Below are 18112 nucleotides of genomic sequence, written 5' to 3'. Positions count from 1 at the left end.
TGGGTTACAGGCAAAAAACAAAAGGCCCAAAGATATTTTAAAAATAATAATAATTAAGTGAGGGAATAAAGAGCGAAAACGCGTAAACCAAAAACGTAATGATGGGTAACAGAAGGAGAGGGGGAGGAGTCCAGGGCAGGGTGGTTGACAAGGAACGGCAGTCTAACGGGTGACGGACGGAAATAAACGGAACAAAGATAGAAATGGCAGTAATTCCGTCTGAGGGACTCAGGTTTAAGCGATAAGTGGCAAGTAAGTATAGGCCAAAGGCAAAATTACGAATAATGTAATGGCAGCTCAGGGCATTATGGGTAATAGAGCCGAATGAATGAGCCAAAGGCAGAGGGATAATAGAGAAACAGGGCCGGCAGGCATGATGGGTAATGGACCCAAAACCTGATGGCTAATTAAAGAAGCGCTAGAAGGATGATGAAAGTGAACAGGCAGAAATGGACTAAAGGTAGTTCAGGAAATGAAGCTGAAATGAATGGCGCAGAGGCATGCTGGGTAATAGGACAGGAATGAATGGGCCAAAGATAGAAGCCGCAGTGACGCAAGTGGAGGCGGGGAACAGAAGGCATGATGGGTAACAGAAGGGGTGGGTCTACGACAACTGTCGCGTTAAATAGCTAAGGGGCATTGTGGGTAAGAAGAAGCAGGACAGGGTTCACGTAACCGGTTAGAATTCTCCCGAGGCACTGTGGGAAGGTCCAGCACTTCCGGTTTTCGGTCGCCGGCTCTGGACTAGGGGCCTGCCCCTCTGCCGCGGTGCCTGGTGGGACGAGGGGCCTGACCTTGCTGCCTAGCAGCCTCTGCCGCGCAACGCATCTTTACCCGTGTCCCTCGACCCTGGCTTGTTAGCCAATGAACGTACCAGACCGATTACGTCACCAGGATCGGCCTCCTGTCTCTGACAGAGCCAATCAGAATGCTTCAAGGATCCAAGCTGACCAATTACAGTGGCGATTTCGCCGCGGGGTGGAGTCGAAAGAAGGGACGCCCTCTAGAGAGGGGCGGAGGCGACGAGTCAGTGGGCGTTTCAAAGTGCGCAGCGCAGACCAATGGCGGGCGAACACTGGAACCCGCGGCGTTGCGAGCCAATAGATGCGGTCTCTGCGGGCCAATTGGAAAGGCGGAGAAGTGTGCCTCCACCGGCCTGTGAGTGGGAGCCAATAGAAAAGGAGGTCCCAAAGAGGTAGGGTGGGACTCCCAGCCATGACTCCAATTGCAAGGCCAAGCCTTGAAGCTAGTGGGCGGATCCCAGAGCGTGCCGAACCAATGGGTTAGGCGGGGTGGGGCGACGGTGGCGGCGGCGGCGGCAGCGGGTTCGGTTGCGCGTGGCGCACGGGGTGGGAGCGGAGCCCAGGCCGGGTACAGGCGCTGCCGCCAGTGAGAACCGGGACCCGGAGCTGAGCGGGGTTTGGCTGGGACTGGAACAGGAGCGCGCGAGCCCTGACCTTCGCCCTCTGACCTTTCCCCCTTGCAGGCGACCATGGGGAACGTCTTGGCCGCTAGCTCGCCGCCCGCAGGGCCGCCGCCGCCTCCCGCGCCCGCCCTCGTGGGACTGCCGCCGCCTCCGCCCTCTCCTCCCGGCTTCACGCTGCCGCCGCTCGGCGGCGGTCTGGGTGCTGGGGCTGGCGCGGGTCGAGGTTCGGAACGGACCCCCGGTGCTGCGGCCGGCAGCGCCGCAGGGACTGCGGACGATGGGGCCTGCGGCTGCCTGCCCAACCCCGGCACGTTCGAGGAGTGCCACCGGAAGTGCAAGGGTGAGGGGCGACAGACCTGGCGGGGGTGTGAGGGCCCGGATCTCGGGGGGAGGGGGAGCCCTTAGAGGACCTTGGGAATTGGCACGGACCATTGGAAACATGTAACAGAGCGTTAGGCGTTGACGTTAGGATCGAATGATGGAACGTTGGACTTGGGACGTAGAACGATGGGACCGGATGGTGGAACCTCAGGATGGAGTGCCATAGCTGCCGAGCAAAGCCCTAGGGACTTCAGGGAACCCCGGGGATCAGCCAAGCCAGCTTTCTTATGTGATCGGGAAGGAAACTGAGACCCAAGGTCACAGTGTCAGCAAGGGTCCAGAGCCGGGGCCGGGGTGAGGGGGGTGAACCCAAGACTTCTGGATCTTGGACAATTATGATAGCAGAAGTAGAGGTGACTTTCAGAGGAGTGTTCTGGCATTCAGTATATGTTAACTCATGACATCCTTGTAATGTTTCCATGTGGTGAGTTTACACATGACATCTTACAGGAGACAAGTTTAACACAGAGAGTTAAAGTGACTTGCCTTGGGTCACATGGGTAGTAAGCAGTGGCACTGGGATTTGGATGCAGGCAAAGAAAGGCCCTGGTCCTAGTCCTGAGTATTAGCTTAGACCGTCTCTTTATTGGTTGAGGTGCTTTGTGGGATGTTTTGCTTGTGGGTCCCTGGAAGGAGGACAGCTGGGATGGTAGGGAAGGAAGGGGTGAGAGTTGGCGTGTTTGCCTTGGGGTGTGTATGGAGGGTGACAGCATTTCTCTTCTTCAGAGCTATTTCCCATTCAGATGGAAGGTGTCAAGCTCACAGTCAACAAAGGGTTGAGTAACCATTTCCAGGTGAGCCTTCCAGGTGCCCGTACTCTCCAGAGGTCATCCTAGCCATCTCCCTGCACCTACACATACAATCCCCTCAATCCCCCCTTAAAGGGCTAGGCTCTTTGGCACCTGAAAAGACTCAGAGACACAATGTCAATCTGACTGCTCATTGGGTCCAGTGGAAGTGTTTAGGACCCAGAACCCAGGAATGCCCCTCCACCAGGCAGGAGTGAAGTACGGGTAGGTAGCCTTGTCTCCAGCTTATCTTTTCTTCTAGTGTCTAATCTAGTCAGGCTGAACCTCTCATTCTTTGCCCCCTGCCCTACCCAGAGCTGCCTGTCTTTCTTAATGGTGGGGAAGCCAGGTTGGCAAGTATCCCCATCCCAGGCTGGAAAGGAACTTTGCTGGGGGCAGGTTCAGCTGGGTTTATTGGGGGGTGGCCCACAGACTCCTCCCCACAGCCTTCCCTCCTCTCCCAGGTGAACCACACAGTAGCCCTCAGCACAATTGGGGAGTCCAACTACCACTTCGGGGTCACGTACGTGGGAACAAAGCAGCTGAGTCCCACAGAGGTGAGGTTCCTTTTGACATTTGTTCATTTTATCATCTTCTAACCAATATGTAGCCAAGCACCAGGCAGAGAAAAGGTTGAGCTGCTGGGGGTGTTGGGAAGTGGGGACTGTTTCTCGAAAATGCTTTGGAGCATGGTCACTCTTTCATCCTGAAGCGCCGTTCTCTGCCCAGCCCTGTGCTGGGTCAGAGCTGGGGGTCACCAGACAGGGATGACCCAGAGTAGGCAGAACTGAACTGTACATCATGCAGGGCTTTGAATACCAAACAGGGCATTTGGACTTTCTCTAGGGGGCAGTAGAGAGCCATGGAACCATTTGAACGGGACAGGCATGACCAGATTTTTGCACTAGGACCATCCCTCAGGCTGCCATGCAGAGGCTGAGTTAGGGAATGCAGGTGAAACCAGAGGCATGGAAGGAGGTGGGACTGAATTAGATCTCTGCTTATACCAACTATTGCCATTCAGTAAATTCGTTTATTTCACAAACCTTCACTGTACTCCATTCTGTGCCCAGCCCTGTGCTGGGCAGTGTGAGGACAGAGCAGTGGCTGAAACGGCCCTGGGGTTCACAGTCTTGTAAAGAAAGGGAACAGACCTGTCCCCAGAGAGTGACAGTCCAGGGTAACCAGGACTGAAATGCGTGGGGCCGGGGGGAGCCCAGAGAGGCACCTGACTCAGCCTAGGTGATCAGGGAGGGCTTCCTGGAGGAGGGGACCTTAGTCTGATGTTTTCTGAGGCTAGGCTTCTCACCGAGGCTCACCACACAATAGCTGCTAGGCCTTTGACTTCTGACCTTGCCTCTGTGCCACAGGCATTCCCTGTGCTGGTGGGTGACATGGACAACAGTGGCAGCCTCAACGCTCAGGTCATTCACCAGCTGGGCCCTGGCCTTCGGTCCAAGATGGCCATCCAGGTGAGTGGGAGCCAAGTTAGCTGCTCCCCGCGCCTCCCCGAGCACCCAGCAACCCTCTACACTCTCCTTCCCCGCCCCCTACAGACCCAGCAGTCAAAGTTCGTGAACTGGCAGGTGGACGGGGAGTACCGGGGTTCTGACTTCACAGCAGCCGTCACTCTGGGGAACCCAGACGTCCTGGTGGGTTCAGGTAAGAGGCACGGGGCATGGAGGGAATCCGGTCTCAGTCGCAGCTTTCCCGGCGAATCCATTCCCTGCTCCAGAACTCGTTTTCTACCGTCTAGAAATGGTCAGGGGCAGGAGTGATTTTGAAACACCAGGCAGGATAGCACGGGGACCAAGCAAGTCAATTTCAAAGCCAGCCCTAGCCCCTGGCTTCATGGCAGCTGTATGCTAGTGCCCTTGCCCCCGGGGGGCCTTAGTTTCCTTGTCTGTGACGTTGGGCTATCTCACTAGGCTGTTGAAGAGGTTACGTTCTTTCGTGTGACAGACTTCAGGGGGTAGGGGGCCCGTAACGGGTCCCAGGGGAGTGTGGGCTGCTTCTGTTACTTGTGGGGCTCTGGGGTGCTTTCGGTGCAAGGATCCCTGGGGTTGGGTGGTGGGGGTCCACGTGCAGTTCGGGCAGGTAGTTGGATCCAAGACAGAAGCTGACAAGGAAAGTTCCTGTTTGGGTTGGCGTAGACAGAGACCGCCTGACTTGCGCCTGTCCGTCTAGTCTCTTCTTGGTTCCCCTTTTTTGGGGGGGGGGGGGTCTCTGGCTGTTTGTCTTTGATTTCTCGACATTCAGCATGAGAGTTGCTGGGGCGTGCATTTTGTACATTCCACGCACCAAGGGCGAGGGGAGGAAAACCAAGGAGCATTCAGCTTGTTCTCTGGGCACTTCCATTCCAGAGCACCTGGACACAAGCATTTTAAAAAAGGATGTCCGGTCATGGGGGCTTAGAAAGTTGAGGGCTTTGGGAGGGGTGTGTGGGGTCCTCAGAGAAAGCCTCCCTGCGTAGGTGATATCTGATAAAAGATCAAAGAGTTGAGGGTAGGTGTCAAGCAGGTTTGTGGGGAATGAGCTCTTTAGCCCAGCACAGCAGCCAATGCAAAGGCCCTGAGGCAGGGCCCTTGATTGGATTGCCAGAAGGGGGGTGGCAGAGAGGGAGAGTTGGAAGTCACAGGGGTGAAAGGCCCAAATCAGCTGAGGCTCTGTAGGGCTTGACCCTTGACTCTGAATGAGTCAGGAGCCACGTGGAGGATTGCGAGCGTGAGAGGTTCAGGAGCTGACTTGGCTTCTAACGGGACCCACCATGCTACCCCCGTAGAGAGCAAACTGTGAGGGGCTCTATCTTGGGGTCAGTGGAGGGGGGTGAGGAGTGGTCAGGCCCATCCACTTTGAAAGTGGAGCCCATGGGGTTGGCTGGTGATTGGGTGTGGGAGGTGAATGAGAGGAGTCGGGATGACCCCGCAGGTCCAGGCTTGAACGATGGGAAGGATGGGAGTGTGGGTTCCTGCGTTCACGTCTGTCCTGCTGCCATTTGCTCAGCCTTGGAGGGCCAGGTCTTGGGCACTCAGTGGCTTTGTGAAGGCAGGAAACCCGAATCCCAGGGAGAGCCCTCGGTTCTGCCTGCTGGAGGCTAAGGATCCTCGGGCGGTGTGGACTCTGAGCCCTCCACCCCAAGGAAGAGAAGGGGCTACCCTGGCAGGGAGGAGGGCAGCAGCCAGAAGGGGTGAGGAGAGAGGGAAGGGCCATCCGGCCGAATCCAGGGGCTGGAGGAAGCTGGGCATGCAGGGTGTCGCAGGGGAGGCTGCGCCCACAGGTCCCGCGGGGGCATGAGGAACCTCAGGAAGAAATGTGTTCTGTCCCTGCCAACCTGACATCGTCGCTCGCCTTCTGCTCACGTGCTCCCTGCAGCTGGGCCACATGAGCTTTCCTGAGGCTTTCTGGAACCGCTGCTTTCTTTCTCCCCCATGACCTATCTCCATGCGGTCCCTGCTGCTTGGAGCTCTTCTCTCTGGTCTTGACGTGGCTGAGTGAGTAGTTTCAGGACACAGCTCACCCTCACAGAGGACACAGCTCACTTCTTCCATGAGGAAAGCAATGCACGGTCTGCATCGCATCGTCTCCCGTCGCCCCACACCCCACTGGGGCTTCGCAGTGCTTCCCCCTCCCAGGGATGTCCTTGCTCTGATCACCTGCCTCCCACACTAGGGTGGCAGCCCTTCTGGGACAGGAACTTGCTTGTCTCACTTGCCACCATGCGTCGAGTGCCTGGAACTGTGCCAGGAACAGAGCAGGCACTGAGAAAATCACGGACGAGAGAGCCAGTGGTGGTAGCGGCACATCCCGTGTGTCCGCGGTCAGGGCCCTAGGCGTGTGATGCGCGTCCTTTCCTTCAGCCATTCTAGGCACTGGGAGTAGAGCAGTGAGGAGAACGGCTTGTTGGATTCTGTCAACAGCCCTGTGAGGTAGGTGCTGCCATCGCCCTCCTCCTGCTGAGACCCAAAGAGGGGACACGCTTCCCAAGGACGCGCAGCAGGTTAGACTCCGGAATCCGGGCTTTTCTCTGGCCCTGGGCACCCCTACCCCCACGTGCACTCGCCGGCATCTTCCCCTGCTCCCCAGCACTGGCCTCGGGGTCCCTCTTCCCCAGAGCCCAAGGCCACTGAGGGCATTTTTCATCTCTTAAGCTCTTTTTGTTTTCTCTGATGAGACTGATAACAACATCTGTCCCAGGGGCACAAAAGAGGAGACCCCTCTGGCACAAGACCGGAGTGGGAGAATCCCTCAGCGTAAGGCCGGGTGCACAGTTGGGGTTCTCCCTGTGTTGGAGCGCCGTGTCCTACAGCGGGCAGGGGCTGTCCCTTTTCCTGTCACCCATTTCACAGGTGAAGAAAAAGAGGCCCAGGGTGGAGTCAGGCACTCGGGTTCACACAGCAGGAAACCTAGAAGCTGGACTTCGAATCATGGCCTAACCCAAGGGCCTGTATTCCTTCTCGGTTCCCCCTCTGTGGCCTCGGGCACCTTCTGAGAAGCTAGCATGCGCCCAGCCAGTGACTTGAGACAGCCCTCTTGGGAGGGCGCATTTTATTCTAGCTTTTCTTACATTTTATTTATTTATTTGCTTGAGAGAGAGAATTAAGGGGAGGAGCAGAGAGAGAGGGAAAAGCAGGCTTCCCACTGAGCAGGGTTTCAGACTCGTGAGGTCCTTCATGGCTACTCCCCACGCCGCAGAATGGCCCCCACTTGAGAAGTGCAGGCCCTCGGGGAGCACGCAGGGACCACCAGGACGACTGGGTGTGGATACAAGTGGGAGGGACCACTGGGTTCAGGGACCTCGGGTACAGGAAGGAGGGAGAACTGTGAGGAGCTACAAGCAGGGCAGCCCCCAGGGGAAGGGGCACAGGGAATGGGCTTGGGGAGCAGGGAGAAGGGGTGAACTGGGGAAACAAGCCAGGTTCCATGGGGAGCGGGAGAGGGACAGGCAGTGGAGAAGAGCATGTTCTGACCCCAGTTTTCAGACTCTCAGTGGCCTCTGTATCCCCGCCAGTTGCAGGGCAGGGGGAAGGTGAATGCAGGGAGTTCAGGGTGGGGGGGATGACTGCCCTGGTCCCATGGTGACCACAGCTCCTACCAGGGGCATGCTGGAGAAGTAGCCAAATCCAGGAAACACTGAGGTGTGAATACGTAGTTGGCTGGATTGAGCAGGGGAGAGGACATGCTGGGCGGGAGGAACAGCGCGTGCACAGGGAAGAGGGAGCTCCTTGTGTTCGCGCTGCCCAGGGGGACATGGCTGGCTGTGTCTTGGAAAGAGAAAGGGGCTCGGGTTTGAAGCTGGGGCCTAGCCATGCAGGACCCTGCGGCTGGGTCTCCTGGGCAAGGGGAGCCATGGCAGATTCTGAGCAGGAGGAGAATGGGATGTGAGGCCTGTGTATGAATAGGATCCCTCTGTGTTGCAGGCGTGATAGCATGGAGAGAGCGAGGCAGACCAGGAGATCGGAGGGAGGTTCGGGGGTCCCCCAACTCTAAGTCCCAGTAGGTGCCAGAGAGGCACCTGAGAGGTGGGGGCCCTGAGTTGAAGTCCCAGTCTCTCTGGGAACACAGACAGTTCCTCTTCCCTTAGGGGCCATGTTTCCCCTGCACTGAATGAGGGGACATGCCCAGCTCAGGCCTCGCTGCTGGCTGGATGGGCTGGCCCCAGTCTCCTGCCCTCGTGGGGAGGGAATGCACAGCAAGGCTCGCAGAAGCCCAAAGGGGGCTCCTGACCGCACCTTCCCCAGAAGACATAGCACCAGACCCATGACCATGAACCCTCAGCCTCCCCAGCCCGATGGCAGCCTCCATCTGGAATGGGAGAGGCCTCTGACCCTGTGCACCCGTTCCTGCTCTGTCCTGTCCCTGTCCCAGTGTCCTGGCTCTCCCCTTGCCCGTCAAGCCTCTGCTCTCAGCTCTTCCCCTGTTCCTCTGTGTCCCTGCCCCGCCTGCCCCTTTTCTCTGTCCTCTTCCTTGCTGGCTCGGGACCTCAGCCCAACTATGTCCTCTTCGTTTCCCCCGAGAATCTTCCAGATTCTGTTTCCACTTCTCTACGTAATTCCCTCATTTTTTCCTTAACCATCACTCCCTCTGCGTCTCCGACTCTCCCTCCCAGTTCTCCTATAGCTCGCATTTGTGGTGTCTACTCTCCGGGGCTCGGAGATTCTAGGCGTGAAAGTGTCAGACCCTGGCTCCAGGACTCCAGTCCAGCAGTGGGCAGTCACTTGTTAGCCACTCCCAGGAGGCCTCGGAGCTGTCCCTGCTGCCAGGAGGCGGGGGGGTGCCAGCTGTAGGCCTCAGCACGGCCAGTCCTAGCGATCCCGAGCATCGGACACTGCCCTGCTCCTTAGGCACTCTGTGAGACCCCAGTGCCATCTCGGGAGGTAGTCCCGTTCACAGAGAAATGACCCCAGTGGCCTGCCATTACTCCATCCGTCAGTGGTGGGGCTGTGTTTGGAACCCGGGCTGTCTGGCCCCCGGAGGTGTGCTTATCACAGCCCTCCCCTCCAGCCTCTCCCCAGTGGCAGAGGGTGAAGAAGCCCAGATTCTGCCCCTGGAGTAATCTTGTGACGGCGGGTCAGGGACTCGCTCTCTTAGCCTCTGCAGATGGTGCCAAATGAATGCCCGCCTCGTGGGGCCTGGGAGGCCCAAGGGGTAGGCCCTGAGCCCCCAGCAGGGACACACCTGGAGGGCTGCCTGGAGCCAGAGTCTGGCTCCGCAGAAGCTGACCACAAGCTGATGTGACACCTCCTCCCGCCCCCATCTCACCTGCAGGAATCCTCGTGGCCCACTACCTCCAGAGCATCACGCCGTGTCTGGCCCTGGGTGGGGAGCTCGTCTACCACCGGCGGCCGGGGGAGGAAGGCACTGTCATGTCTCTAGCTGGGAAGTACACATGTGAGCCTGGGGGCCGGGGGGCGGGGCCGGGGGCCGGGGTCCTGGCTTCCATGTGCCCCGAGCCCCCTTGGTCACCTGCACCCATCCCCTCCCTTCCGCCTGCTCTGTCACAGTGAACAACTGGTTGGCGACGGTAACCCTGGGCCAGGCGGGCATGCATGCCACCTACTACCACAAAGCCAGTGACCAGGTGAGCCGGGTCGGGGCTCCGTGGGGAGGGCATGCTGTGTGGGCATGGCAGTCAGGGCCCCCCATCCCCCCGCACCCAGCGTGACCCCGGGGGTCCGGCCTGGGAAGCTGACTATTGCGTGTCACCATGGCCCCTCCAGCTGCAGGTGGGTGTGGAGTTCGAGGCCAGCACAAGGATGCAGGACACCAGCGTCTCCTTCGGGTACCAGCTGGACCTGCCCAAGGCCAACCTCCTCTTCAAAGGTACACACCTTGGTTTCCCCGCTTGGAAACAAGGCATCAGGTGATTCGGGCCAGAGTGTGCCTATAGGCCTAAGCAGGTGGTGGAGGGGTGCATGCCGCCCCTTCTGGGGTGACGCTTGTTGAGAAGGCGGGTGCCTGGCCCTGGGCTTGGCACCCACCACATCCACTCCTCGCCCGGCCACTAACCCTCTCCGGCCCCACACTTGCTCCTCCTTTTCGTTTTCTCACAAGTGGGAGGCCGCTCCGGGGGCCCTCAGGCCACCCCACGCCTCTACCCAGAGGAGAGACGAGCTCCCCCAGTGCGCCCTCACAGCCCCCCCCCCCCCCCCCCCCCCCCCCCCCGGCGGGGGGCCCGCCCCCCCCCGGGGCCCCCCCCCCCCCCCCCCCCCCCCCGCCGGGCCAGCTCTGAGTCTGAGGATAAGTTCCGAGCCTTTCTTGGACCTCAGCAGTTCTCAGGTTGGCGGTGTGTGAAGGGCGGCCCAGGAAGCCGCCTCCAGGCATCCTCGGGCGGGTCTCCCGCAGGCAGCAAGGAGGCCCCGGGGACTTACTTGCCTGTGAAGCTGACCCTCCGTGCCGACCTCTCCATCCCCGTCTCTGTGGTCAGCCTGGCGTCGGAGGCTCGGTTTGGGTCTCAGCTCCGCTGCTCCTCCGCTCCCACGGCCCCACACCCGAGTCTGGCGCACGACCCCTAGGGAGTTGTCTGTTCCGCAGATGCTGAGCACCTGCCGTGTGCCCAGGCCAGGCCCTATCCTACCAAGGCTCCGGGTGGGGGTGAGACAGACTCATTTCCAGAGTGAAGACCTGGTGTGGTCAGGATCGGGATGGGAGGGGCCCGTGGTGTGGCCGAGGGCTTCGGGGCAGGAGAGGTCAGGAGAGGTCGTCGTGCGAGGGAAGGGAGGATGGCGAAGCCAGTTGCTCTCAGGGCCAGAGAACTTGGGGTTCGGGAAGAGATTTCCAGGTGTGGTCAGAGGTCTAGAAGCCAGTAGTCTGGCTGGTGGGTATCCAAGGTGGCCTGGAGCATGACTCCAGAAGGACGGGGCGGGAAGCTGGCTCGCAACACAGCTGTCTCCCTGCAGGCTCCGTGGACAGCAATTGGGTCGTGGGTGCCACATTGGAGAAGAAGCTCCCGCCCCTGCCCCTAACGTTGGCCCTGGGGGCCTTCCTGAATCACCGAAAGAACAAGTTCCAGTGCGGCTTTGGTCTAACCATCGGCTGAGCCCCTCCTGGCCCCCACCTTCCACCCTTCCTCCTTCAGATCCCACCTCCCCCTCCCCCTGCCATGGAGGGGAGACCTGAGCCCTCCTCCCCGTCCCTTCCCTCCCTCCTCGGGGGTCAAGGGGGGCAGTGGAAAGGAGGGGGCCCATCACCCCAGCAGCTGAGGGGGGGAATTCTGGAACCACGGGAGCTCCAGGATTCGGAGCACTAGGGGCAGGGCGCCCAGTGGGCCTGAAGTCCTGGAGGGGATTCCGGAATCGAGGGGCATGCCGGATTCTGAGCACCAGGGGCAGAGGCGGCCAGACAACCTCAGGGAGGTGTTGGGGCATCCCAGTCCCCCCAAAGGGCCCTGGGCCTGGCCCTGTGGGGGCAGTAAGAAGAGGAGCTTCCCCATCCCCGGTCAGTCCGCCTCCGCCCACTTTCCCACCCATCCCTCAGTATAAATCATGTTTATAAGTTATGGAAGAACTGGGACATTTTACAGAAAAAAAAAAAAAAACCAACAAAAAATATACACGAAAAAAGTGAACTGGGTGGCATCTGTTTTTCTGTGTGTCAGCCCCCCTTTTTCCCCAGTCCTTGCAGACGGACCTCACAGGGGCCAGCAGGGGGCGATGCAGGGTGGGGCCAGGAAGCCCAGCCTGGCCTGAGCTCACACATCCTCCCTGTGACTTGGGGGACTTTGGCTGGGACATCACAGGCCCTCCCTCACCAGCAGGGCTGGGTCTTGTGGTCACACCCCAGCTTGGCCAGGCCAGAGAGGCTGTCAGAAGACTTCCCCCACCAGCTACAGGAGCAGGGGTGATGTGTCCGTCGCAGGAATCAGGGTGCAAGCTGGGACTCCCGTGGGCTTTTCAGGTTCCAAAAGAGGCAGAGGACAATGTATTAGGACCTCTTTGTGACAGAAGGCCAGAGCCCTCAGAAGCCTCACAAGGATCACAGCACCTGGAAAGACCTCAGAGCCTGTTAACGCTGCCTGAGGGGGCAAAGGACTTCTGGACTTCTGGGCCTCAGGAGAGGTGCTGGAGTCCGACCCTGGGCTGGCTACAGACTTCTTGGCTCACATAGGTGGGGGGGAGGAGGTAGAGGTGTGGGTCTTGTCCACCTAGCGTTCGTCCCAGTAGACTCTCCCACCCCTGACTTCAGACAGGAACAGAAACCCTGCTTGGCACGCGCACACATGCATGAGGTTTGGGGAAGGGAGGCTCTTGAACAGAGATGACCCAGAGAAGCAGAGCAGTAATGAGGCCTGGCCCTCCTCTCCTGTGCGTGCCCCCCCCACCCCCATCTCAGCTGAAGCTAGACTTCCCAATGGGACAGCTGGGACTCCCCAGGCTGCCTGGGAAGATGGCCCAGTGGCTGGGAAGGTGACTGCTCCTGGGGCCAATCAGAGCAGGTTGTGCCAGGAACAGCTCTCGGGATTTTGTACGCACGCAGCTTGCATCACCGGATGGTGGTGTAAGTGTGACCGTTTTCCTAGGTCTTCTGGACCAAGAAGTAGGGTGGTCAGATAGCCTTGATCATTCGCCCAAGGTCATGTAGTTGGCAGAGCCCCAATTTAGGGCCAGACTGTTTCGTTCCAGAGTCCGCAGTCCACAAAGCTGGGATCTACAATGTTGGTTAGGGAGAAGGGCTGGGATCTTCATTCTGCAAACGGGCAGGGGAGCTCAGAGAACTGCTCACCTATGCCCAAGGTCACAGGCAAAGAGGGAAGGAGGAGGGACACCTGGGTGGGTCAGTTGTGAAGCCTCTGCCTTCAGTTCAGGTCATGATCCCAGAATTCTCGAGCCCCTCATTGGGCTCCCTGCTCGGCAGGAAGCCTGCTTTTGCCTCTCCCACTCCCCTTGTTTCTATTCCCTCTGGCTGTCAAATAAATAAAAATCTAAAAAAAGAGAGAGAGAGAGAGGTCCAAAACCCAGGTTTACACAGTCCCCACCCCTCCCATCCCGTCTGTTTGGACCTCTGGAGCCCTTCTCCCTAAGTCCCAAGAGTCTGGACTCCTAGCCATCGCCCCTCAGAACCCAGGAATCCAAGCCCCTCAGGCTTCTCTTTTCCTCTGACCCAGGATTTGGGCCCCCAGTCCCCATTCCAAATTTTATTTATCCATCCACAGGAAAAGAGGAAGGAGGGGAATGGGAGCTTCCTTTCCCTGGTGTTTCTAGCCCCCCAGAATGGAGGAAGGTGCCTGAGTTACTGGGTAAAATGTCACCTGCCTTCCGGGGAGCCGTTGGGGGTTCATCACACGGCCTCCAACCCCCACCTCCTTCCCCCTGCCTGCTGCGTGAAGGGGTGGGGGGGGGGTGTACAGCCCACCTCGTGACTGGGGGCTGGCCCAGTTCGATGCCGCCCAAGAGGAGTGGGCGGGGCAGGGGGAACAGTATAATTGGAGGAGTCTGGAAGCCGTGAGTCCTACTCAGCCCAAGCAGAGGCGAAGGAGGAGGTTCCCCGGAGCCGGTGAGAAACAGAGTTGAGGGCACAGAGATCTGCTCAGGGCTAGTGTGAGGGACAGGCTGGGGCGGGGGACGGTCCTACCCCAGGGTCATGGAATGAGGAGGAAAGCCGGGGTCGGACCTAGGCAAGGAGTGGGGCACAGGGTCTTGGCTGGAAGAAGGTTGGATGGGAGGAGCAGAACCTGGTAAAACGTATCAAGAGTCCACGAATGGTCAGTGTCATTTATTGAACACTTCTGGATGCCCCCTCAGATCTCCATTAGTGGGAGATGCGGGGGCAGGGGTGGCAGCCAGATAACTAGAGCACTCATCTTTTTGGGAGGACTTTTCAATGAGAATTAAGTTAGCCGGTAGGTGGAAGGTGACGTTTGGATGTGAAGCTGGGGCTCAGGCTGTGAAGGGAGAATGAGGAATGTGAGGCCAGAATTTATAAGCCACTGTTGGGGCTCACAGGGAACACGGGGCAGGGTAAGTGGAATTTGAACCCTCCAAGAGGATGGAATTTGGGCCGTGGAGGCCGACCTGAAGATGGGGAGATAAGACAAGACAATGAGGGAGTTAAATAAACAATGGAGGTACGGTTTGGTAAATGTTTGGGATTGGATTAGGCTGATGCAGATCCTGGGGCAACGGGTATGATTGGGAGGATGGGGCTCCAGGTGGGAGGGGTCCCCGCTTGCTGCTGATTGACGTGTCTCACTCAACCTGACCCATCGCAGGCTGGAAGATGAAGGTTCTGTGGGCCGCGCTGGTGGTCACACTCCTGGCAGGTATGTGGGCGGGGCTTGCTCCAGTCCCTGCCTTGCTCCCATGCACACCTGTGCATCGGACCCCCTTTCATCCCTGGGTCCCTCCTTCTGCTGGTGTCGTCATCTTGAAGGGAGGCCCAGGTGCGAGGCTTCACATCCACTGGCTCTGAGCAGCTTCTTTTACTCTCTCTGGGCCTCAGTTTTCCTACCCTTAAAAACAGTTCTAATGCATTGTTGTCGGGCAGACAGAGAGCTCCAGATTGGTGTCCACTGTGACTAGTTCTCTTCACAGCATGGGTCCTGCATGCAGCAGCACAGACCCTCAATATATACCCCTCCCCGCCTGCTCCCTTCCTGCCAGTGCTCTAAAGAAGCCGGGGAGCATTTATGGAGCACCTGCTGTGTACCAGCTACTCTGTGCCTGGTGGGGGTGATGGCTGTGAACTTGATTCTGTGCAGGATGCTGGGCCGATGTGGAGCCAGAGTCCCCACTGGAGGGGGAGCCGAAGCCGGAGCGGGAGCTGGAGGGTGAGGCCGGGTGGCAGGCTGGTCAGCCCTGGGAGCTAGCACTGGCCCGCTTCTGGGATTACCTACGCTGGGTGCAGACACTGTCTGACCAGGTGCAGGAGGACGTCCTCAACAACCAGGTCACCCAGGAACTGACGTGAGTGCTCCTGCCACTCCCAGAGGCCAGTGCCTTCTGGACCCCTGGCTGTCCCCGCTCTGGGTTTCTTTGTGTCCCTGCCACCAACTCTTTGGCATCTCTGCTCATGTCTTGCTTCCTCTTTTACATTTCGAGCTCCTGGCTTGATGGACCCTCCCTGCCTCTGGCTACCCATTGTCGCACCCTCACCTTTCATCTCTGCTTCTGCCCTGGCCCTGTCCCCATCTTGCCTCCCCTCCCTCACCCCTCCTGGGTTTTCCTGCTTCTCTCTCCCACCCTCCGTACACACTCGCTCCTGCCCTCTCGGCCCACAGGGTGCTGATGGAGGAAACCATGAAAGAGGTGAAAGCCTACAGAGCGGAGCTGGAGGAGCAGCTGGGCCCCATGGCCTCGGAGACACAGGCCCGCGTGGCTAAGGAGCTGCAGGCGGCGCAGGCGCGGCTGCGCTCAGACATGGAGGACGTGCGCAACCGCCTGACGCAGTACCGCGGTGAGGTGCAGGCCATGCTGGGCCAGAGCACCGAGGAGCTGCGGGCGCGCTTCGCCTCCCACTTGCGCAAGCTGCGCAAGAGGATGCTGCGGGACGCCGAGGACCTGCAGAAGCGCCTGGCCGTGTACCGCGCCGGGGTGCGCGAGGGCGCCGAGCGCAGCGTGAGCACCGTCCGCGAGCGCCTCTGGCCGCTGCTGGAGCAGGCCCGCACGCGGCACGCCAACCTGGGGGCCCTGGCCACCCAGCCGCTGCGAGAGCGTGCCGACGCCCTGGGCCAGCAGCTGCGCGGGCGGCTGGAAGAGGTGGGCAGCCGCGCCCGCAGCCACTTGGAGGAGGTGCGCGAGCAGATGGAGGAGGTGCGGGCCAAGATGGAGGAGCAGGCCAACCAGATGCGCCAGCAGGCCGAGGCCTTCCAGGCCCGCCTCAAGGGCTGGTTCGAGCCCCTGGTGGAAGACATGCAGCGCCAGTGGGCGGGGCTGGTGGAGAAGGTGCAGGCGGCCCTAGGCACCAGCCCCACCACCGCAGCGCCGGTGGAGACACAATGAGTGGGCCCCGCCCGCGCCGCGCGGTGCGCTCCGCCCCTGCCCGCACCCCCTGCTCCCCTGGCTCCGCCCCGACTGTCCTTGTGGAGGGCCCTCGCTTAATAAAGATTGACCAGCCCCACCGCACCTGCTGGACGTCCGTGTGTGATTTCTCCCTACTTGGCGCCTCGGTTTCTCTTTCCGCCGCACGCTGGCCGCGCAGTTCTGTCCTCTCCCCTCTGCTGTCCGTTGGCTCCCTTCTGTCCCTTTCAGAGTCTCCCTTTTTACTCAGAGACGTGGTTCGAGACCAGATCCATCCCTAGGGTAGAACGGTGGTCACCCCTTACTACGGGGATTGGGGGTGGGCTTGCTCAGCTTCGGAATATCTCCTCGGTGGAGCTGGGACCCCAAAGCCACTGCTGTCAGTTTTAAGCCCCTATTGTGGCTCCCGTCTTAACCTGATTCTGCCTCCTTCCCTCTCCTGGCTGCCGGGCCTGCTCTGGCTGAGGCTTCATTTTTCTGGCTTCCCGTTTCCCCCACCCCCCATCCCTGACCTCTTTGAACTCTTTCTCCCTCAGTTTTTCACAGCCCCTGGGTTTGCCTGTTTCTTGTTTCCCTTCTCCCCCCTATCTGGGTTTGCCCTCTCCACCCTCTGTCTGCTTGGGTCCTCTCTGGCTTTCACCTTCCGTCTGGGTTTACAGGTGTCGTCTTCAGAAGTGTGTTTCCCTGCCCCTGCCCCCTCATCCTCCTTCCCTCTGCCTTGCAGCTGGGTGGCTGATGTCTATACAACAAGCCTACTGGGTGCTGGATCCTGGCTGGAGAAAAGGTGGCTGCCCATCTCCCCCCACCCCCCATGAGGGGCTGCACCACACCACCCCCCAGGTAGGGTCCGCTGTTAGGAGTCAGTTGGTTGACACTCTGCAGCGGTAAGGACTGGGCCCCAGAGATTCCCGCTGGCACTCTCTCCCACCCCCTCAATTCTCAGAGGAGGGGAGCAGGGTTCCCAGCCCAGGGGACAGGCTGGGGCTTGAACTTGTACCTCCCAGGCCCAGCCTGTGTGCTCAACCGTGTGGCTCCTGCCTACTCTGCAATCCCAGCTTTTCCAGCTTCCCTGAGTGCCCTTGTGGAGACAGGCTCTCGTCCCCATGCCCCAGATGACTCACCCAGCCTGGGTGAGGAGGAGAAGGGTCAGTGGGCTCAGAGGCAGGGGACCTAGTCCCAGCCAAGTGTGCTCCTGATTCACTATGTGCTCTGGAGTTTGGGACCAAGTCCTCTGAGCCACAGATGGCAATGGTGGGGGCTGGCCTCAGACATGTCTCTCCCTTGAAGAGCTGAATCTTGAATTCTCATGAAGACAGGTCTAGAGATGATGGCACAAAGGCCGGAGAAGGAGTTTGGGAGAACAGAGGCTGTCAGGGGTGCTGTAGGGCAGAGGCTGACGCCCCACAGAGGTTTAGAGAGACAGCCTGGAGTCCAGAAAGTGGAGGAACAGAGAATACCACCACTACCACCACCACCCCTCCCCGGGACTTAGGGCCTGGCTAAGCCATTGAATGGGCTTGGCTGTGCCTCAGTTTCCCCATCTGTAAATGGAAACCCTCATAGCTAGAATGAGGAGGAGACTGGAAAAGCAAAGTTGTTATTCTATTCTGGTGGGGTGGGGAAGGAAGGGGAGCAGACCTTTGGGTGGATGTCTGGGGAATGCTAGGCTCGCAGGGGAAGCAGATGTCTGGGAAGGCAGCTGGGGGCTGACGGGGACTAGATGCACTGAGCTCGCCAAAAGGTTGTCGCAATCCTGCCAGGGTCATGTCTGTGCATCCCTTTCACAACCATCCCCCCTACCCCCCGGGCTGACACGTGGTTGTGGGGGCACAAGGCCAGCCAACCTCAAGTCTGAGGCCAGGGCCGCCCTCCCCACAGCTGCCAGGGATCACTGGCGGTCAAAGGCAGCCAGAAGAAGGGGGGAAGCATTGGACTCCAGCCCTGAGGGACGGATGTGGCGGGAGGAGACCAAGGTGGGGAGGGCTGGTGCCAGGAGGAGCCAGAAGGGGTAAGGGCAGATGGAATGTTTACCAGGGGGCCCAGAAGCTCGCAGAGTGGGAGAGCAG

General features: G+C 59.4%; 2 protein-coding genes across 3 annotated transcripts; both read left to right on the top strand.

Annotated features, from left to right (window-relative positions):
- Nucleotides 1–1279: 1279 nt before the first annotated feature.
- Nucleotides 1280–11658, top strand: TOMM40 (translocase of outer mitochondrial membrane 40). Of its 2 annotated transcripts, XM_059382197.1 has the most exons (10): nucleotides 1280–1389; nucleotides 1487–1766; nucleotides 2534–2601; nucleotides 3060–3152; nucleotides 3966–4067; nucleotides 4152–4257; nucleotides 9361–9483; nucleotides 9597–9673; nucleotides 9813–9915; nucleotides 10992–11657. In XM_059382197.1, the coding sequence occupies exons 2-10, from the start codon at nucleotides 1493–1495 to the stop codon at nucleotides 11129–11131; spliced, it is 1086 nt and encodes a 361-aa protein (XP_059238180.1). In that variant the 5' UTR covers nucleotides 1280–1389; nucleotides 1487–1492; the 3' UTR covers nucleotides 11132–11657. The 2 variants fall into 2 exon arrangements, with proteins under 2 accessions (XP_059238180.1, XP_059238181.1); XM_059382198.1 differs by having other exon boundaries at nucleotides 1299–1766; nucleotides 10992–11658.
- A 1866-nt stretch (nucleotides 11659–13524) lies between these two features.
- On the top strand, nucleotides 13525–16151 carry APOE (apolipoprotein E). The gene is made up of 4 exons (XM_059382199.1): nucleotides 13525–13584; nucleotides 14300–14350; nucleotides 14789–14993; nucleotides 15308–16151. Exons 2-4 carry the CDS (start codon nucleotides 14308–14310, stop codon nucleotides 16026–16028), a joined length of 969 nt encoding a protein of 322 aa, XP_059238182.1. The 5' UTR covers nucleotides 13525–13584; nucleotides 14300–14307; the 3' UTR covers nucleotides 16029–16151.
- Nucleotides 16152–18112: the final 1961 nt, after the last annotated feature.

This window comes from Mustela nigripes, chromosome 17, assembly GCF_022355385.1.
Source record: "Mustela nigripes isolate SB6536 chromosome 17, MUSNIG.SB6536, whole genome shotgun sequence".
Taxonomy (NCBI): domain Eukaryota; kingdom Metazoa; phylum Chordata; class Mammalia; order Carnivora; family Mustelidae; genus Mustela; species Mustela nigripes.
The sequence above is the reverse complement of the archived record's forward strand: the minus strand, read 5'-3'. Positions and strand labels throughout refer to the sequence as shown.

What these genes read in the sequence shown, in the direction of transcription:
- TOMM40 (XM_059382198.1), top strand. Translation starts at nt 1,493, where the DNA reads ATGGGGAACGTCTTGGCCGCTAGCTCGCCGCCCGCAGGGCCGCCGCCG. An exon ending in GGTTGAGTAACCATTTCCAG is followed by an intron (nt 2,602 to 3,059) that starts GTGAGCCTTCCA and finishes CTCCTCTCCCAG; the next exon opens with GTGAACCACACAGTAGCCCT. An exon ending in AGCAGCTGAGTCCCACAGAG is followed by an intron (nt 3,153 to 3,965) that starts GTGAGGTTCCTT and finishes TCTGTGCCACAG; the next exon opens with GCATTCCCTGTGCTGGTGGG.
- APOE (XM_059382199.1), top strand. Translation starts at nt 14,308, where the DNA reads ATGAAGGTTCTGTGGGCCGCGCTGGTGGTCACACTCCTGGCAG. An exon ending in GGTGGTCACACTCCTGGCAG is followed by an intron (nt 14,351 to 14,788) that starts GTATGTGGGCGG and finishes GATTCTGTGCAG; the next exon opens with GATGCTGGGCCGATGTGGAG. An exon ending in CAGGTCACCCAGGAACTGAC is followed by an intron (nt 14,994 to 15,307) that starts GTGAGTGCTCCT and finishes CTCGGCCCACAG; the next exon opens with GGTGCTGATGGAGGAAACCA.